Below are 22,522 nucleotides of genomic sequence, written 5' to 3'. Positions count from 1 at the left end.
TTTGTTGACTGAATCATTCGAGCAGGAATACTTACATCTTTAGCACTTTTTTCCTGATCTCAACCTCCTTATCAACAGTGGGATCTTCAAAGAGTTGTACCCTGAAGTTGCTCTTTCTAAGTGGAGTACCACACTCAGGACAGTTTCCAGCTCCTCTCACAAACAGTAAATCTACACAACTTTCACAGCTGTAAGGAGAGAAATAAAACATAACATTTAAGCCAATGTTCAAATCTACAACACATCTGAACAGTTTGCCCCTATGGGGTAAGGAGAGTGAGACTTGAAAACTAGTCATTGCTATTTAAAATCTTACCAAAAAACTTTCTGGAAAATGTTCATTTTCATTTGGAGCTTACTTTTCAGATATAGGTATCCCAAGTGATACCAGTTTAGTTTTACAGATCAAACAAATTTATAAATTAAAATAAATTGAGTGAGAAACTAGGAAGAAGAGCAGGATAGGGAGAAGTAGAAGAGCATGTAAAAGGCTAGTGTATGGTCACCTCCATCCCCAGTCCCAATATCATCCTTAGACCTGGGCAAGAACAGCCTCTTCCAGGGGCCTGCACTTTAGAGAGTCCTGTATACCCCAAGCACTAAAACAGATGTTTTTTCTTCCTTTCCTTGTACGAACATTTTTTGAAAGTTCTGTAATCAACTGAGCAAATGACAATTACAAGAAAGAGGTGCTAGCTGAATGAGGCCCCGCTGGCCAGAGGATAAAGAACTTTGAGTGCTCTAGTATGTATGACAGAGAAAATGAACACAACTTCTGCAATAAGAAATCCTAGAAAGAGTGGCTGCTTATAAAAGCTTTATTCCGTTAAAGTTCGTTGCCCCAAATAAAGCAAACTGAACACCCAGGCAAGCCAGGTTTCCCAGATACCTGCATCCCCTTTTCTGGTAGTGCAACATTAAGAAGGGCTTACAACTTCCTAGAAGACTTGAGTTGAAAAAACAATGAACTGGAGAGGCAAACTTCCCTGTAACCAGATTCCTGGAGACTTGGCGGGATCTGCTAATATACTGTTTTAGATGGGTCTAGGTACCACCACAATCATCCCAGCCCTGCCCCAACAGATCCATACTACCACTCAGTCAGGCAGGTTACAAGGATGGATGGGAGGAGAGAGCAGTTCCTTTAGCCTCTGGGTCTTGAGGGTATAGGCTGCTGGCAACCCAAGATGCTGTGTAGGAAATCAGGCTGGGCCAAGGATGTGGCTTGATTTACAACTTTTAAATATTCAAATGTTTTGATAAATATTTAAACATTTGTAGTCCTCCAGGCATAATGTTGCTCAATTCCATATGTGTTAGGGCCACACAGTCCTAATTACTCCTTTTGTTAGCAATATCTGACATCATCTTATTTATTTCTGTGTTCTGTCTCTCAGACAAGGAAGTACAGTATATTTCTTAAGGACAGAATGTTGCCTATCTTGTTCTCTATCCCCAATGCCTAACACTAATTACTCAATAAATAAACTTCACATAACAAAAAAAATGAATACAAGACAAAGGGAAAAAGAGAAATTCTAATGAATAGGGAAGAGTTGATTTCTTCTGAGTATGTATTTAACTTACAGAATAAGCTAAATAAGAAGAGTAATAAGAAAAATAAGAATTTTTAAGATTATTAGTAAAATACTAACATTGATCTTTATATGTATACATACACACACACACACACACACACACACACATATATATTTCTTTTTTGAGAATGCAGTGATGTTATCACAGCTCTCTGTAGCCTTGCCTTCCCAGATTCAGGCAGTCTTCCCACATCAGCCTCCTCAGTAGCTGGGATCACAAGCACACGCCATCATGCTCTGCTAACTTTTTAATTTTTTTTGTAGACACTGGGACTCCCTATGTTGCTCAGGCTTGTCTCTTTTTTTTTTTTTTTTTTGAGACGGAGTCTTGCTTTGTCACCCAGGCTGGAGTGCAGTGGCCGGATCTCAGCTCACTGCAAGCTCCGCCTCCCGGGTTCACGCCATTCTCCTGCCTCAGCCTCCCGAGTAGCTGGGACTACAGGCGCCCGCCACCTCGCCCGGCTAGTTTTTTGTATTTTTTGGTAGAGACGGGGTTTCACCGAGTTAGCCAGGATGGTCTCGATCTCCTGACCTCGTGATCCGCCCGTCTCGGCCTCCCAAAGTGCTGGGATTACAGGCTTGAGCCACCGCGCCCGGCCCAGGCTTGTCTCTTAACTCCTGGGCTCAAGTGATTCTCCTGCTTTGACCTCCCAAGTTTCTGGGATTATAGGCATGAGCCACCACCCCTGGCCTATATTTCTATCTTAACAGTGTCACTAAAAAATAACAGGGAAAAATTCCAAAGATCATAGTGCCATTAGCAAGATCAACTAAACCCCAGATAAACCACTTTGGACTTAGGAAGTTTCAGAGTGGTGCATTTCCACTACTCTTTGTGGTTACAGGAAATTAAACCCATGCACGGAAGGTGAAAACAGGCACACTTTATAACTATACTAACTAAAGATATTTATAAGCAAGCAGCTATCCAAAATATTCAAAATTATAGAGTCATAAATAACATTATATATCTCAAGGTCTTGGAGATTAGACTCAATCATTTAGTCAGCAAGGTAATATAGAACATTAATATATCTAAAAGTCATATTGTATATTAGACATAATATATTATTTGTTTCCAAAATCAGTTGTACATCTCCACTTTTTATAATCTGCCTTAAGCCATAATAATTTAAACAGTATTAAAATTTTTTATTAAAATAAAAGCCATAATAATTTAAACAGTATTAAAATTTAATATTTTCCTATGTAACATTTTCCATTTCTAATTTTAACTGTGAAAAGAATATTTTTTCTTTAAAGCTCATAAAATACAGAATTATATAGAAAAATAATTCAAAGTTCTACTTCATTGTGTTCTATATCTCACTTTCCACGGGTAATATGCTACTGTTGAGTTTAGTGTTTGTGTGGCCACATCTTTTTCTACATATTTACAAAATATATATATGAAAACTGATCATTAAAAAAAGAACAGGCCAGGTATGGTTGCTCATGCCTATAATCCCAGTGCTTTGAGAGGACAAAGCAGGAAGATAGCTTGAGCCCAAGAATATAAGACTAGCCTAGACAACATGGCTAGATCCCTCTCTCTACAAAAAATAAAAATTAAAAAAAAATCAGCCAGATGTGGTGGTGCATGCCTATAGTCCTAGCTACTCAGGAGGCTGAGGCAGGAAAATCACTTGAGCCCAGGAGTTCAAGGTTACTGTCAGCTGTGATCGGCCACTGCACTCTAGCCTGCGTGACAAAGCAAGACCTATGTCCAAAAATAAATAAATAAATACATAAAATAAAGAACAGGAGAGGTAGGCTGTGTGCAGTGGCTAACACATATAATCCCATCACTTTGGGAGGCCAAGGCAGGCAGATCACTTGAGCCCAGGAGTTTGAGACTGGCCTGGGCAACATGGCAAAACCTCGTTCCTACAAAAAAAAAAAAAAAAAAAAAAAAAAATTAGCCAGGCATGGTGGTACACACTTGTAGTCCCAGCTACTCAGGAGGCTGAGATGGGAGGATCACCCAAGCCCAGGAGGTAGAGGCTGCAGTGTGCTGTGGTCATGCCAGTGAACTCCAGTCTGGGCAACAGAGCAAGATTCTGTTTCAAAAAAAAAAAAAAGAAGAAGTAGTAGTAGTAGTTGATAATTGCTAGTTCATTTTATCTGGCAACAAAGCAACCAAAACAGCAGTATATGGGCAATCTTTTGCCTCTAAGAGTGCGAGGAATTTTTTCAAATAAAATTTTATATTCTGCAGAAAACAGAAAAATCTGGTGAAGAAGCCCAAATTTTCAGTCATTATCCATTTCCAAAAACATCTTTATGGTTTTTGTTTTTAAAAGTCAGAATGGTACTCATCCTTTTTCTCTCTGAATGACTTATTTTTAGCAGATTTTATTTTATCAAGAATATTCTCGTCAAAATTTTAGTCAATTGATTGCTTTATTTTTAAAGAGCAACTATATTCCATGTAGAATTTCAAATATTATTAAAACATACTGACTTAAAAAAGTATTCATAGTTTGTCAAAAACTCTATACTTAAGACTTTCTGTGAAGTAACCTAGTTTTATCAGCACTTTCCATTCTTCGTTAGCTCCTTGGCTTTTAAAAACGAAACAGAAACCTACGGTCTTGAAAGATGAAAAACAAGTAATAACATTGTTAAAGAAAAATTTTATTTTTACAACAAATTCTTCCTTAAGCCCATTTGTATTAAATTCTATAAGAAAGAAGCAGGATATTATTTTTAGAAAATTTTCCTCCCAAAATATGTTGCCTAACTTGTCTATACAATAATATATTGATTGAAGTGCCATATCTTTGAACATTAAAACATTAGAAACCTAAATTCAACTAAATTTGACAAAAATCTCTGCTCTAACTGAATTGTAGAAATTTGAGGTAGAAATGACCTAAATGATCACCAGTTAATTAAAATATTATCAACAATATTATACAATAATGAAATGCGCTTAAGGATTCATGGAAAACACATGAAAAAAATAACACCTGGTGCATTTTAGAAAAGGCAGTCAATTTACAAATAGACTTTGTTCCAATAGTTTGCTTATAAATAAGCTGCTTGGAACTCAAAATACACTTTTCCCAAATAAACTATTTATATGTGTTGGTTAGGGTTTTCAACTAAACCGGCCCAAAGAAGATGAACAAAATATTAGACATTTTCTTTTCTTATTTTTCTCTCCTTCCCAACCCCCACCATGAGTTGATGATATCAGCTTTCAAGTGGGAAATAAACTGGAATTTAAAAAGAATATTCTACAAGTTTTGGTCCCCAGAAAGTAACCAATTGAAATCTTTACCTTAAAAAGGTTTGAGATTTTCTTAAAGCTCAGATATTTGTAATTTTAAAAAACTTATGATCTCAAAATGAATAACTTTTGATAGAAGGGGTATACAATCTTAACAAAAGTAGAGACTTACTTACTGGCATACATGAATTTCAAGCCAATTAGACATGGGATCCAGTTAACTTTGTCTACGATAATAATTTCTCATTTATGTCAGCAACTAAAATAGGAGTGTGTTACATTTACTTATGTGGTATACCCAATTTAAACTTTGAAATATTTGCTGTTAAATTTCCTCATCAGTCCTTTCATACCTTTAGGCTAAATTGCTATGAATCACTTGATACCTAAAAGGGAATTCAGAATCTATGTACTCCAAATCCTGAGAAAAAATTCATAACCTACCTCCTCAACAAAGTGCTTTTGGAATATGAAGCAAAAGAATTCATCTACAGGTAGAGAAGTGATGGCCTAGGAGCAGGTATTAAAACATTATGAAGAGACAGTGGACTTTCAGAAGAAAAGATGTTGCCCTCAAAATTTTAAAAAGCATGTTTACCCATTTTTTCATTATCTTAGAACTCAAAATTAATGTCTAATCAATCTTCTGTTGGCTATTATCATTTAGCATAGCAATTTTCAACTAACAAGCAAATAATATAAGGTACAAATTCAAATAGTATATTTAAGTCCATTCTGAGTCAAAAAAACAGCTGTGTAAAAACAAATATTTGTACGCAAGGGAAAAGGAAAGAGTTAATAATTAAATAAAGCTGTGCCAGAAAAACACACTTTCAAAAAAAAGGGTTTGTATCCTCCTGACAGACAGCAAGGACCACGGAATCTATCCAGTTTTCCTTTTTGCCCCTTTGCCAGAAAACTCCTAAGCCAAATTTAAATCCTTTATGGAATAATACTATATTTTCTAGAAAGAGGTTGGAAATATATGAAGGAACATAGAAAGAAAATAACATTCATTAGGGTTTTTGCAATGTAGGTATTATTTTCCTTACTACATAGATGAGGGCACTAGGCATGGAGAAGTCGAATAACTGGCTTAAAATCATATAGCTAGTAAAAATTCACCATTACCCTGTGAATCCCATATACCTGAGACAGGACTCAGTCAATTTAGGAAGTTTATTTTGCCAAAGTTAAGGACACACCCTCGGGAGATCCTGATGACATGTTCCCAAGTGGTCAAGTACAGCTTGCTTTTATACATTTTATATTGATAATCATGATATAGATTTTATATTAATAATCAATATGTGTAAGATGTACATCGGTTCAGTCCAGTAAAGTGGGACAAGTCGAAGTGGCGGCTTCCAGGTTAGAAGTAGATGAGAGACAAAAGGTTGGATTCTTTTGAGTCCTTGATCAGCCTTCCACTGAATACACAATTTAGTCTGGCTCAGTGAATCTGCATTTTTACATAAACAATAGGGCAGAGGAAGCAATCAGAGATTCATTTGTCTCAGATGAGCATCAGAGGAATGACTTTCAATAGCATGGGAGGCAGGTTTGCACTAAGCAGTTCCCAGCTTGACTTTTCCCTTTAGCTTAGTGATTTGGGGGTCCCAGGATTTATTTTCCTGTCACAGTCCTCTTCATACTCTACATTTTATCCTTCAATCTTATTCTTACAATTTTTACAATGACCTATGAAAATAATCATCCTAAGTATCTATTTCTAGCCTAAAAATCTCTCCTAAATTCCTATTACACACTGCCTACTACACAATTACTCTTTGATATACCACAAGTTACCTCAAACTCAACATACTCAAAACCAATATTCTTCTGTCTGTGGCAGATACACCAACTTTGTGCATAAACATTCATATACTATGGTGAAAACAGAAAAAAAAAAAAAAAGAAACAAGTAACTGTATTACAAAAGCATACTTTGAATACTATCATAAGCTTTCAGCCAATGAGCAACAGCTCAACAAATTATACTACATACTCCTAGTCAGCATATGTTAATAATACATCATACTCCAAATGCTCTAAGCCAAGAACATTTTCTGAAATATGTGGACTACTCTTCTGTAGTCATTCTTTCTGCCACTGATGAATAGTTTTATCCTGGAATAGCTAAAAAGGGTGTGCATGTGATAGTGCTGGATGTTAAGATTTAAGACATTAGAGGCTCAAAGCCCCTTCAGGGATACGGTTGAGGAAACAAGGTAAAACATAACTTAGAAATTGGGAGGGAAAAGTCTGTCTGACTTTATGAAGGGCTTCAGAAATAATACTGCAGACTGGGAGAACTGACAATTACAGGCATGTCTCATTTTATTGCGAATTGCCTTACTGGGCTTTGCAGATATTTCATTTTTTACAAATTGAAGATTTGTGGCAACACTACCATGGAATGAGTCTATCAGCACCATTTTCCAACAGCATGTGCTTACTTCATGTCTCTGTTTCACATTTTGGTAATTCTCACAATATTTCAAACATTTTCACTATAGTTATGTCTGTCATGGTGTTATGTGATCAGTGATCTTTGGTGTTACCATTTTAATTGTTTCAGGGCACCATGAAAAGCACCCATATAAGACAGCAAACTCAATAAATGTTGTATGTACTCGAACTGCTTCACCAACTGACTGTTCCTCCATCTCTCTCCCTCTTCTCAGACCCCCCAGTCCTTGAGACACAACAATATTTAAATTAGGCCAATTAATAACCCTACAATGAACTCTTAGGTGTTCAAGTGGAAAAAAAAAAAAAACAGTCACAGGTTTCTCACTTTAAATCAAAAGACAGAAATGACCAAGCTTCCTGAGGAGGGTGTGTCATAAGCTGAGACAGCCCAAAACCTAGGCCAACTGTACCAGTTAGCCAAGTCATGAATGCAAAGGAAAAGTCCTTGAAGGAAATTAAAAGCACTGTGCCAATGAACACACAATGTTAAGAAAGAAAGCAAAACAGTCTTATCATTCATACAGAGAAAGTTTCAGTGGTCTAGATAAAAGATCAAACCAGCCACAACATTCCCTTAAACCAAAACCTAATCCAGATTCTAACCCCTGACTCTCTTCAATCCTGTGAAGGCTGAGAAAGGTGAGGAAGTTGCAGAAGAAAAGTCCGAAGCTAGCAGAGGTTGGTTCATGAAATTCAAGGAAAGATGCTGTTTCCATAACATAAAAGTGCACGGTGAAGCAGCAAGTGCTGATATGGAGGCTTCAGCAAGTTATCCCTAAGATCTATCTAAGATAATGATGAAGGTGGCTACACTGAAAAACAGACTTTTCAATGTAGATGAAACATCCTTCTATTGGAAGATGCCGTCTAGGACTTCCATAGCTACAGAGCAGAAGCCAATGCCTGGTTTCAAAGCTTCAAAGGCAAGGCTGTCTTTTCAGGAGCTAGTGCAGCTGATGACTAAATTGAAATCAATGCTCATTTGTCATTTTGAAAAATCATAAAGCCCTTAAATATTATGCTAAATCTATACTGCCTGTGTTCTAAAAAATGGAAGAATAAAGCCTGAATGATGGCACATCTATTTACAGCATGGTTTGCTTAATATTTGAACCCACTGTTGAGACCTATTGCTCAGAAAAAGATTCCTTCCAAAATGTTACTGCTCATTGACAATGAAACTGGTCACCTAAGACCTCTGATGGATATGTGCAAGGACATGAATGTTGTTTTCATGCCTGCTAAAGCGTGACATCCATTCAAAAGCCCATGGGTCAAGGAGTAATTTTGACATTGAAGTCTTGTTATTTAAGTAATACATGTCATAATGCTGTAGCTGCTACAAACAATGATTCCTCTGATAGATCTGGGCAAAGCAAATTCAAAACCTTTTGGAAAGGATTCACCATTCCAGATGCCATTAAGAACATGTGTGATTCAGGAGAAAAGGTAAAAAATATTAACATTAAAAGGCATTTGGAAGAGGTTGATTCCAATCCTCACAGATGACTTTTAGGATCTGACTTCAGTAGAGAAAGTAACTGCAGATATGGCAGAAACAGCAAGAGAACTAGAAATTAGAAGTGGAGCCTGAAGATGTGACTGAATTGCTACAATCTCGTGATCAAACTTGAACAAATGAGGAGTTTTGGCTTCTTAGGGATGATTCTTGAGATAGAATCTACTCCTGTTGAAGATGCTGTGAACACTGTTGAAATGACCACAAGAGATTCAGAAATAGCATAGACAGTTAGTTGATAAAGCTGTGGCAAGGTTTGGGATTGATTCCAATTTTGAGAGAAATTTTACAGTAAGTAAATGTTATCAAACAGCATCACGTGCTCCAGGGAAATCTTTCGTGAAAGGAAGAGTCAATAAATGCAGCAAACTTCATTGTCTCATTTTAAGAAATCGCCAAGGCCACCCCAACTTTCAGCAACCACTATCCTGATCAGTCAGAAGCCATCAACATCTGGGCAAGACCTTCTACCAGCAAAAAGATTATAGTCGCTTTCGAAGGCTCAGATGATTGTTAGTAATTTTTAGCAGTAAAGTATATTTTAATTAAGGTATGCACACTTTTTTGAGTCATATTGATATTGTACACTTAATATACTACAGTATAGTGTAAACATAACTTTTATACGCACTAAGAAACCAAAAAGTTTGTGTGACACACTTTATTGTGCTAGCCGCTTTATTGTGCTATTTGTTTCATTATGACATTTGCTTTACTGTGGTGGTCAGAAACCAAACCAGCAATATCTCTGAGGTATGTCTGTATATGAGTAATAAGGGAAAGTACCATGGCCACAGGAGCATTCAGGACTTTGGAGACTTGAAAGAATGATGTCCCACTAAATCAAGCTAGCATCTCCATAGAGACCTTTACAATTCTACCTTGGGGAAAGGAAGGGCAAATTCAACTAATACTCTGATTTCCATTAATGCAGGTCCTGCACTAAATAAGGCTATCTTTACTTCCACCGTGACTCAAAGGAGCTAAAAATACATGTACCTAAGTATGTCCAAAAAGAATGTCAGCAATTACCTGAAAAGGCTACTATTAAAATGTTTCTCCCTTTTCCAAATCGGTATCTACAGATGCCAGATAGTCTTCATTTATTTCAACCAAAACATACAACAGACTCAACACAGAAGCAGATGTGAGAATCTAGTTTTCTTCTCTTAAGCCAACCATTTTAAAAAGATTTGCAAAAATGTAAAACAATGCTACTCATCTCATAAAATTTTTTTGTTTTGGAAAATATAGTTATGTTTCATAAAAATATATTGTTTGTGGTACATGTAATAGGTTTATAATTTTTGATGAATAAATGAAGATTTCAAAGTTTCTGAATTTTAATTCCTAATATTATAAATGTTAACAGATATAACTTTCATAAATAAGAGGTCTTGAGGGTCATCAATAACTTCTAAAGTTACAAAAGTTACTAACACCAAAAAGTCTGAGAACCACTGTTACATGTGACCAATAAAAGATTACTTATAATGAACAAATGAACTCAAAGGAATGCAATCATAATTTAAGTGTTCCCCAAACTACCCAAGCCATTAAGATTTTCTCATTTATTAGTACTGAGTAAAATATTTTTTAGATTTTCCACTGTTTCTATTGTTCTAGCTCTCTCTTCATTTCTTATTTTGCTTTTCTACCTCTTTCTCTTGATTAGAAATGCTACATGTTTGTCTAAGTTGTATAAAGGCCCTTTTAAAGAATCACTATAAAGAACCTCGAATTTCACAATTTTTTGTGTGTTTTCCAATTTACTAATTTCTACTTTTCTATTATTTATTTTATTCAATTTTTCTTAATTACATTTTGTTTCTATTTCATGGAGTTTAACACTGGGTTTATTTTCATTATTTCACTCTTCATATCCACAACAGAGTTTGTACTTTTCTACTATTTTTAAGAGGCCATTAAAAATATATATATAATCCACTCTTTAGCTATTTCTTCTAGGTCTACGTTTATCAAGCATCCATTATTATGATCTTTTAAATAGAATGAAAATAACAACTAGTCAAGATGTTATTTCTATTCATTAGGTCCTCAAATATTTAAGCTTAAACAGTTGGCTACCCTCTCAGTACTATGTCAGGTGCCTTGTCAAATGCAAAGCTGAACCCTCAAATGTTTGATGAGTACAAGAATATACATTCTTGTGAATGAATTCAAAAGCAGTTGATACTAGCAAAAAATTATAGATTGATTATATAAGCTATACAAAGCAGATGTATGAGAATAAACTATCATCTCTTACCTCAACAACGGAAAATTCCAGAAAATCCATATGTGGGGCTATTAAGGCAAGAACTGTATTTGTTTTATGACAAGGAATGCTTAACTCAAGGTTAAATAGTTCTAAAAATACAATGTTCTCATTTTTGTTTTCTTGAAAGCAAAGTATATCAATGTTTGCTCAACATTTGCTAATATTTTCAATTAATCATTTTAAATCCATAATAAACACTAGGGAAAATCAATTAATAAAATAACAGACAAGTTTGACACCCATTCCTCAGATTGTTTCAAAACCTAAGTCATATTTGTAATATTTTTATTTTTCTGATTAGTAAGGACATTTTTTAATTACACTGATAAAGAGGGGGAAATGGAAACCTTTTAACAAATCAAATGGCCACCCAACAATCAACTTAATTAAATGAGTTACTACATATAAAAGAACTTAAATCAGTTCCCGATTACACAGTAAATGTTCAAGGAGTGCTAGCTGGTTGGGCGTGGTGGTTCACACCTGTAATCCCAGCACTTTGGGAGGCCAAGGCAGGAGGATCACCTGAGGTCAAGAGTTTGAGACCAGCCTGTCCAACATAGTGAAATCCCATCTCTACTAAAAATACAAAAATTATCTGGGTGTGGTGATACACACCTGTAGTCCCAGCTACTCAGAGGCTGAGACACAAGAATTGCTTCAACTTGGGAGCCAGAGGTTGCAGTGAGCTGAGATCATACCACTGTACTCCAGCCTAGTCAACAGAGTTGAGACTCGGTCTCAAAAAAAAAAAAAGGTGTTAGCTATAGCTACACATTTATCAAGTCCTTTCCACTTGACCAAAGAATTCTTACACTGTCCAGAAACTAACTGTAAAAAGAATATTTTCATTGCCTGGCGTGGTGGCTCATGCCTGTAATCCCAGCACTTTGGGAAGCTGAGGTGGGTGGATCACAAAGTCAGGAGTTCGAGATCAGCCTGGCCAACATGTAGAAACCCCATCTCTACTAAAAATACAAAAATTAGCCAGGCACAGCGGCAGGTGCCTGTAATCCTGGGAGGCTGAGGCAGGCGACCTGCTTGAACCCGGGAGGTGGAGGTTGCAGTGAGGTGAGATCACGCCACTGCACTCCAGCCTGGGTGACAGAGCAAGACTCTGTCTTGTGGGGCGGGCGGGAATATGCTCACCCTGGTGTGGTGGCTCACATCTATAATCCCAACACTTTGGAAGGCCGCAGCAGGAGGATCATTTAAGTCCAGGAGTTCAAGACCAGCCTGAGCAACATAGCAAGACCCTCATCCCTATTTTTTTAAAAAAAATGTTTTTAGTTAGTTGGGTGGCTGGGCGTGGTGGCTCATGTCTGTAATCCCAGCACTTTGGGAGGCAGAGGCGGGTGAATCACCTGAGATCAGGAGTTTGAGACCAGCCTGGCCAACATGGCAAAACCTCGCCTCTACTAAAAATACAAAAAAAAATTAGCCAGGCGTGGTGGCACGTACCTGTAATCCCAGCTACTAGGGAGGCTGAGGCAGGAGAATGGCTTGAACCAGGAGGCGGAGGTTGCAGTGAGCTGAGATCGTGTCACTGCACTCCAGCTTGGGCGACAGAGCAAGACTCCATCTCAAAATAAATAAATAAAATAAAAAATAAAAGTAAATTAGCTGGGCACAGTGGCCTGTAGTCCCAGCTACTTGGGAGGCTGAAGTTCGAGGATCGCTTGAGCCCAGGAGGTCGGAGCTGCAGTTAGCTGTGATCGCGCCACTGCACTCCACCCTGGGTGACAGAGTGAGACCCTATCTCAAAAAATATGTATATATTTTGCTCTTTATTTAAAAGTAAAACTAAAAACAATTACATCTAGAAAAAAATTTTTTAGATCTCAAATGCTAAGCATTACTTCTGATGCTAAGAGTTCTTGAGCTATTATAGAAAAGACTTACAGAAAATATATGAGCAGAAGTTCCAGAATACGGGAGGGTAAGTTTACTAACTCCATTAATAAACACCAGCTTAGTGATTTGTTTAATTATTTACGTGTAGCCAACAGAATTTACAAAAAAAAAAAAAAAGAAACCTGGACCAAGAATATAAATATCTACGTAATCAGATCTCAGAATGATGAAGAAAACCTCAAGTAAGGTTAGAGCTATTACCTGGGTTTATATTATCAAAACTTTGAAAGAAGATTTCTTTCTTTCAAAAAGATATCATAGCTAAACAAAACCACTGCTTACCTTCAAGAATTTTACGATAACCAGGCCGAGCGCAGTGGCTCACACCTGTGATCCCAGCACTTTGGGGGGCCAAGGCAGGTGGATCACAAGGTCAGGAGTTCAAGACCAACCTGGCCAACATGGTGAAACCCCATCTCTACTAATAATACAAAAATTAGCCAGAAATTAGCCAGGTGCAGTAGCGGGCACCTGTAATCCCAGCTACTTGGGAGGCTGAGGCAGGAGAATCACTTGAACCCAGGATGTGGAGATTGCATTGAGCCGAGATTGCACTACTGCACTCTAGCCTAGGCAACAAAGCAAGACTCTGTCTCAAAACAAAAAAAAAAAAAAAGAAATTAAGGAATTTAAGATAACCAAAGGTCAGGAAGGGTAGAAAGAAGCAAGGGATGAAGAGAGGTTAATGGGTACAAATATATATATACTTACAAGAAATAAGACCTGGTGTCCAATAGATTATCAGTAGGGTGACTATAATTAACATTAATCAATTATAAATATTAGAATAGTTAGAAGAGAATAATTCAAATGTTCCTAGCATAAAGAAGAGATAAATATTTAAGGTGATGGACATCCCAATTACCTTGATTATATAAATGTATCAAATTATCACATGTACCCGAAAAATATGTTTAAATACATATCAATAACATCTAAATTTTTAATTTAAAATAAATTTGAGGCCTGCTCACTGCTGTTTTGAAATTAACTACAAGATAATTCGCGTATCAATAGTGATCCTTTCCCCTTCCAATATGAAGCATTATTTTCATTAATTTATTTTTTTTTTTAGAGACAGGGTCTCACTTTGTTGCCCAGGCTAAAGAGGAGAGATGCAACCATAGCTCACTATTAACGTTGGGCTCAGGCAATCTTCCTGCCTCAGCTTCCCAAGTAGCTAGTACTATAGCCACAGGCCACCACACTCAGCTAATTTTTTTTTTCTTTTTGTAGATAGGGGGTCTTGCTATGTTACCCTGGCTGGCCTCAAACCCCCAGCCTCAAGTGATCCTCCCACCTTGGCTTTTCAAAGCGCTGGGATTACAGACATGAGACACTGCACTGGACCTAAAGCATTATTTTTATAACAACAACAACAACAAAAAAAATGCTTTGTGGAAGATGTCCTGTACACTTTCTTAAGAAGATGCAAAATTTACTACTTATTCTGCAAAAACGCCAGTTAATAATATGCTATCATATGCAATATTCTAAATACTGGATACTTCACAGGTAATCTATTATATCTAATTTTACAGACAAAAAAGGTGTAAATGTTATAGATTTAATATTTTCATATTTTTTCAAATGTATTTATATTCACTTATTTTGTGAAATATCCAGAATAGGTAAATTCATAGAGACAGAAAGTAGACTAATTGTTGCCAGGGGCCAGAGGGAGGAAAGAATGGGGAATAACCATTTAATGGAAATGGAGTTTCCTTCTGTGGCAATAAAAATGTTTTTGTGCATTTGCAGTGTTGTGTAACCACCACTTCTATCTAGTGGTGGTTACACAACACTGCAAATGCACAAAATGCCACTGAACTGTTCACTTTAAAATGGCTAATTTTGGGTTGGGTGCAGTGGCTCACACCTGTAATCCCTAACACTTCAGGAGGCCGAGGCAGGAGAATCACTTGAGCCCAGGAGTTCAAGTGCAGCTGCAGTGAAGCATGATCATGCCACTGCACTCCAGTCTCGGCAAGAGAGTGAGATCCTGTCTCTAAAAAAAAAATAATAAGATAAATAATAAATAAATAAAAATGGTTCATTTTATGTAATATGAATTCACTTCAATTTTTTTAGAAAAACATTTAAAAAGCAAAGTTATACACTCTTAGTTTAAGATCAAGTTTTATGTATTCACTTATGATTTTCGACAAAGCAAAAAACCTGGATTCTTACTCTAATATTTGCTTGCTGCAGGCGACAAACATCTTTTGGTTGCCTCCCCAATATCTAAACAACCCTTCCCCTGTTAGACTACAAACTTCCCAATCATGCATTTTGGGTAGCTTTGATCCCACCCCCAAATCAAGAACTGGGCACTGACTGGTTTAAGCCAATCAATGAATGTCATCCTTCTGATTGCCATGGTTGGTTCAGAGATGAGCAGGCAATCAAATAGGCACCATTTAGATATGAGGAGATATTTGCTGAGACTATCTGGGGTAAAAAGCTTCCTCTCATTTCCTTTATTCCTGTAAGAGAAAGCATCCATTTTGTTTATCTAGAAGCATCTCTAGAACTCCAAACTTAGAAAGACAGCACTCTGAAGAGGATGGAGAAGGAAGTCAAGAAACAGAAAATGAAACAATGGTAACATTACTGAACTACTACATCTGGCCCCACTTGAAGATCACCCTATCTACGGCTGTACTTTTCAGTGAGTCAATAAGTTCTTCAAAATAGTTTGAGTTGAACTTTCTATTAGTTGTAAACAGAAGCACCCAAAAATATATACTACCTATACAAGACCTTTGGAAAACTACCTCTCTGTCTTCAATTACCTTACCCATAAAAGCAATAACAATCTCTGAATTCAGTCTTTTCCGAAGATGTTATTAAAATGAGAAGACAAGTGAAAACAATGAAAAACTACCTACATGTCCTATGATCATGTCATGGAAGCTTTTTATTCTAGAATGTACTTCTTTAAATTATAAATTCAGCATTTACCACATAAAAGTTGGTCTTTTTACTAAAGGCAATGCTTTTGCTCTAGAATAAATTCCTTAAAAAGATAATTCTATCATTGAGCACACAAAAGTTAGTATTCTTACTAAAGACATAATCATGTAATTAGATTCTACACTGGTAATCAGAAGATGAGGTTTCTATCCCTGTCCTGTGTCTTATCACATTGGTACTTTGAGAAAGTCAAATTCTCATTTATAACATATATAAGGTTTTTTCCAAGTTTGATAATTCTAGATACCTCAAGTACATAAAAACATCTTACCTATAATGTGCTCCCACAATTTGAACTAATATTATATAATGATCTACAGTTGCCCTAATTTTATCTAAAATATGCAAAGTAATCCCTCCCCACAAAAAAAGCTGAATTTCCCACTGGATATTTAAAACAGGTTCTAAGCCAGGTACAGTGGTTTGTGCCTATAGTCCCAGCTACTGGAGCAAATAAGGTAGGAGGATTACTTGAGCCCAGGATTTTGAGTCCAGCCTAAGTAACATTATGAGACCCCATCTTAAAAATTAAAAAAACAGATTCTACTTATTCACATTGGTTTTGTTATTCTATCATTGCTTAATAGCTATAATCCTTAAATGGTCCATAATTCTTCTTTTTTGCAAATGAAACCATGTCAAAAAACTAAAGGACTAAATAAATCTGAAAATAGTCTATTTTCTTTGGATGTTAGATATGCTAATAGCCAATCAGAGAATCTGGTCAAGACTGATATATTCCAGAAGCTACAACATCTGTTTTGACAACCATCACCCTCATTATTTAAACAAAAGTCATATTAAAAAGAAAATCACCCCAGTGCAGTAGCTCACACCTGTAACCCCAGCACTTTCGGAGGCCAAGGTGGGAAGATCGTTTGAGGCCAGGAGTTTGGGACCAGCCTGGGCAACATAGCAAGGCCCCATCCCTACAAAAAAATAAAAAATAAATACAAAAATTAGCCAAGCATGGTGGCACATGCCTGTGGTCCTATCAATTGAGAAGGCTGGGGCCAGGCACAGCGGCTCAAGCCTGTAATCCCAGCACTTTGGGAGGCCGAGGTGGGTGGATCACGAGGTCAGGAGATCGAGACCATCCTGGCTAACACGGTGAAACCCCATCTCTACTAAAAATACAAAAAAATTAGCCGGGCGTGGTGGCAGGCGCCTGTAGTCCCAGCTACTCGGGAGGCTGAGGCAGGAGAATGGCGTGAACCCAGGAGGTGGAGCTTGCAGTGAGCCGAGATAGTGCCACTGCACTCCAGCCTGGGCGACAGAGCAAGACTCCGCCTCAAAAAAAAAAAAAAAAAAAAAAAGAGAAGGCTGAGGCAGGAGGATTGCTTGAGCCCAGGAGTTCAAGGCTGTAGTGGGCTGTGATCATGCCACCGCACTCCAGCCTCAGTGACAGAGCAAAACCCGATCTCTAAAATATATATATATATATATATATATACACATACATATATATATATATATATATATATTTTTTTTTTTTAGAAAAAAGAAAATTAGGCCGGGCGCGGTGGCTCACGCCTGTAATCCCAGCACTTTGGGAGGCCGAGACAGGTGGATCACGGGGTCTCTAACACGGTGAAACCCTGTCTCTACTAAAAATACAAAAAATTAGCCGGGTGCGGTGGCGGGCGCCTGTAGTCCCAGCTACATGGCAGGCTGAGGCAGGAGAATGGCGTGAACCCGGGAGGCGGAGCTTGCAGTGAGCCCAGATCGCGCCACTGCACTCCAGCCTGGGCGACAGAGCAAAACTCCGTCTCAAAAAAAAAAAAAAAAAGGAAGAAAGAAAGAAAATTAGGCCGGGTGCAGTGGCTCACACCTGTAATCCCAGCACTTTGGGAGGGCGAGGCAGGCGGATCACCTGAGGTCAAGAGTTCAAGACCATCCTGACCAACACGGAGAGAAACCCCATCTCTACCAAAAATACAAAATTAGCTGGGCATGGTGCTACATGCCTGTAATCCCAGCTACTCGGGAGGCTGAGGCAGGAGAATGGCTTGAACCCAGGAGGCAGAGGTTGCAGTGAGCCGAGATCACGCCATTGCACTGCAGCCTGGGCGACAAGAGCAAAACTCAGTCTCAAAAAAAAAAAGGAAAAGAAAAAGAAAAACAATTATAGACTGAAAAAGAAAATCCAGACTAAAAGTAGTAGACAAGTTTATACTTCTTCGCTTCCCTTCCTGAGACAGTGTCTCACTCTGTCCCCAGGCTGGAGTACAGAGGCACGATCAAAGCTCATCGCAGCCTTGACCTCCCAGGCTCAGAGGACAATCCCACCTCAGCCTCCTGGGTAGCTGGGACTACAGGCATGCATCAACATGGCTAATTTGTTTCTGTAGAGACAGGGTTTCACCATGTTGCCCAGAATGGTCTCTATCTCATGGGCTCAGGAGGTCCACTTGCTCCGGCCTCCCAGAGTGCTGGAATAATAGGCATGAGCCGCCACACCCAGTCGTAGTTTGTACTTCTTTAAACGCTTTTTTCCAGCATGTAGTTTGATTGGTTTCCAAGTTCCAGAAAGGAATAATTAGGCCAGGCACGGTGGCTCACACCTGTAATCCCAGCACTTTGGGAGGCCGAGGCTGGTGGATCACCTGAGCTCAGGAGTTCAAGACAAGCCTGGCCAGTATGGTGAAACCTCGTCTCTACTAAAAATACAAAAATTAGCCAGGTGTGGTGGCACGTACCTGTAATCCCATCTACTCAGCAGGCTAAGGCAGGAGAATCGCTTGAACCCAGCAGGCGGAGGCTGCAGTGAGCTGAGACTGAGCCACTGCACTCCAGCCTAGGCGACAGAGCGAGACTCCATCTCCAAAAAAAAAAAAAAAAAAAGGAATAATTATTAAATTATGTATTTAAAATTAAATTTTTATTAAACTATATTATACTTATTTGCATTTTAATTATTAGCATTATTACTTTCAAAGACAAGAGGCATTAAGACCATAAGCAAAGGTATAAATATCTTAATTGCTTTAATACCCAACATATACCATTGTTCAGTGAAGTGATACAGACCAGATGTAGTGATTTTGTAAAATAGTTTTTATTTTTATTTTCTTTTAGAGACACAGTCTCATTCTGTCACCCAGGCTGGAGTGCAATGATGCAAACAAACTCCTGGGCTCAAGCAATCCTCCTGCCTCAACCTTCCGATTAGCTGAGACTACCAGTGCACGCCATCATGTGCAGCAATTTTTTTTTTTTTTTTTTTTTCTGGAGAGATGAGGTCTCTATTTTGCCCAGGGTGGCCTGAAACTCCTAGGGTTAAGTGATCCTCCTACCTCAGCCTCCCAAAATGCTGAGATTAAAGTCATGAGCCACCACACCTGGCTGTGAAATGGCTTTTACATAAAATAATCTCATTTAAAAAGTTCACAAAATAATCTTTTTTTTTTTTTTGAGACGGAGTCTTGCTCTCTCACCCAGGCTGGAGTGCAGTGGCATGATCTCCGCTCACTGCAATCTCCATCTCCTGGGTTCACACCATTCTCCTGCTTCAGCCTCCTGAGTAGCTGGGACTACAGGTACATGCCACTACGCCTGGCTAATTTTTTGTATTTTTAGTAGAGACGGGGTTTCACCATATTAGCCAGGATGGTCTCGATCTCCTGACTTCGTGATCTGCCAGCCTCGGCCTCCCAAAGTGCTGGGATCACAGGCGTAAGTCACTGCGCCTGGCTATATTCTCATTTTTAAAGTCATTAAGACTTTATATTTTACTTTAAAATATACTTAAATGTATAGAAAAATTCTACCATAAAGCATTGTTTAAAGAGGCTCAACAAATCACACAAATTGTTAATGTTTTTCTTTTTCCCAAATAGAAATCATATGTTTCAATATAACTGACGTTTATCAGTTTAACTTTTTCATGTCATTTATAATTACAAACTTTATATATGGCATAGATTTTTCCTCGATACTTTAATTCCATCAAGAATATTATAACATGTTATATTATAGGAATATTATATAGAAGGCTCTGTGACAGCTGGTGTTGGTAATACAAAGTTTAATGACAAGGTCCCTTGGGACTTCTTCAAAACATATAATACAGTAATTTTGCCCAGTGAAAATTTTCAACATTCTAAAAGCACTGAAGAAAAAAATATATATACACCAAAGTTATTAAAAGAGAAAAAAAAGCATTGATACAATGCTTTTAAAAACATACATTTAAAACCACATACATAGACATTTTGCTACAAACTTTGTTTCTTAATCTAAAGAAAATTTCCCATACCGAAAATAAAGCACAGCTTTGCTGGTAATAATACATTCTTTCAAATTCGTACCAACATAATGGTATGTGTTATTATAACAAAGTAAGAGAATATGCTACTTTGAAGGCACATATCTTTGCTTCTAAAAAGCTTAAAATTCTACATAAAGACCATGATTTAAAAATAAAAGCTGCACTAAATATGATTTTCTCCTTTTCACAAGTAGCAAGACAAAATGACCTGTCCAGGTCATAGTTTAAGTACAGGCCAGAAATCTGTCACCTAATCTCTAGGGATCTCTCTACCAACTGAATAGAATGTTACAGGTCTAGGCAAACCCCACAGCTTCAGAACCAGGAGATCTGTGTTATTTATCTGCGGTTCTGGAGTATTCAAATCAACAGGTCTTATTAGAAAGCTTAGATCCATTTGACAATGAATGATTAGGTTTATGTTACTCTATGGCAAATCTAAGGGTCATACCAAAGTCATTATCATCACCTACAAACATCTACTACGGATTTGTTGTAAGTAGTAAATCCATCTAATGAAGTATGAAATATAAAACCATACTATAAAGAAGTATAAGATTTTATCCCTGGCGGGGCGCGGTGGCTCAAGCCTGTAATCCCAGCACTTTGGGAGGCCGAGACGGGCGGATCACGAGGTCAGGAGATCGAGACCATTCTGGCAACATGGTGAAACCCCGTCTCTACTAAAAAATACAAAAAACTAGCTGGGCGAGGTGGCGGGCGCCTGTAGTCCCAGCTCCTCGGGAGGCTGAGGCAGGAGAATGGCGTAAACCTGGGAGGCGGAGCTTGCAGTGAGCTGAGATCCGGCCACTGCACTCCAGCCTGGGCGACAGAGCGAGACTCTGTCTCAAAAAAAAAAAAAAAGATTTTATCCCTGCCGATTTTATCCCTGCCTTCAGGGATGTATTATCTAGTTAGGAAAGAACACATCCATAAAACAACAGAACAAAATTATGTCTGCTAAGTGTTAATATAACTGGTAAATTCATTCCTGAGCAATTACTTATTGAGCAACTGAGAGGAAGCAGAGCATAGTGGCTAAGGGCACAGACTCCGAATCCAGTTTGCCTGCTTTTCCTCATTTAAATTATTAACTCTCTCTGTGCCTCTGTTTCCTTGTGAGAAACAAAAAGAATACCTACATGGGGTAAAAACCTAGCTTTCAGAGCTGATGACATTCACATTAGTTAATACAGGTAAAATGTTTAGAAATATACCAGACACATAGTACACTCTCAATAAACATTAGCCATTAGAAATATTACTTAATACAAGGAATACCCAGTAAGGACCAGATTTCAAAGGAGCCAGTAACAAGGATTACAACTGTTAAAGGATTCAAGAAATAGGTTGAATTGAGCTGGGCCATCAAAAATGTGCTGACTTTGAAATACAAAAGAAAGATGACATTCCAGGCAGAGATCACAAAAAAAATAAATAAAGGTATCAATACTCACAATGTATATATGGAACAATAAATACAACATTTTGACAAAAAATAAAAACAGTTCACATAAGATGGTCTTCTCACCCTTTTCTACCACAGTATTCTTAAATGATAAAGAATGAACTTCCTGGAAAATTGGAGAAATGGCCTCAAATGGTCCCCCATAAGCTCAACATGTCTTCAAATTGTATCACATTTTAGCTTAAAAATTCATGAAAGTTCTATTTGACTCCATAATTCAAACAGCCTTATTTTATTGAAAAATGTCCTCAAATAGTTACTAGTTATTCGATTACTCAATCTTTTTCATATTCTTTAGGTAAAATTGACATTTCAGGAAGATGTCTATTGATTCACGTACCACCAACATAACAGCACATGGTAAGGAACAAATACACTTCTGTTAAAAGAAAAAAAAAAAAAAGACACACACACACACACACACAAATCCACGCATACATGGAAATACGACATAGGAAAGAGGTAGTATTACAAATCAATGTAGAAAGAAATGACTACTAAATAAATGCTTGAGACACCACCGGCTTTCTAGATAAGGAGGGAAAAAAACTAGATCCCTATCTTTCACCCTATACACAAAAAGAAATTCCGTATGAACAAATGACCTAAAAATAAAAGAGAAAACTTTAAACTTGTATCAAATTATAGGAGAATATAATTACGAGATCAGGGCAGAAATTTCCTAAATGTAACTAAAAAAATTTAAACTATGTAAAGGAGATTCATAAATTTCACTTTATCAAAATTTAAGGCCAGGTGTGGTGGCTCACATCTGTAGTCCCAGCA

General features: G+C 37.6%; 1 protein-coding gene across 1 annotated transcript in view; it reads right to left on the bottom strand.

Annotated features, from left to right (window-relative positions):
• MNAT1 (MNAT1 component of CDK activating kinase) overlaps positions 1-22,522 on the bottom strand; it is a 241,105-nt gene that overhangs the window by 175,814 nt on the left and 42,769 nt on the right. The window contains exon 2 of the mRNA XM_007986886.3: positions 36-188. Within this exon, the coding sequence (XP_007985077.1) occupies positions 36-188 (153 nt within the window). The remainder of the gene's footprint in view (positions 1-35; positions 189-22,522) is intronic.

Source organism: Chlorocebus sabaeus, chromosome 24, assembly GCF_047675955.1.
Source record: "Chlorocebus sabaeus isolate Y175 chromosome 24, mChlSab1.0.hap1, whole genome shotgun sequence".
NCBI classification, from domain to species: Eukaryota; Metazoa; Chordata; class Mammalia; order Primates; family Cercopithecidae; genus Chlorocebus; species Chlorocebus sabaeus.
This window is presented reverse-complemented; position numbering and strand designations above follow the sequence as displayed.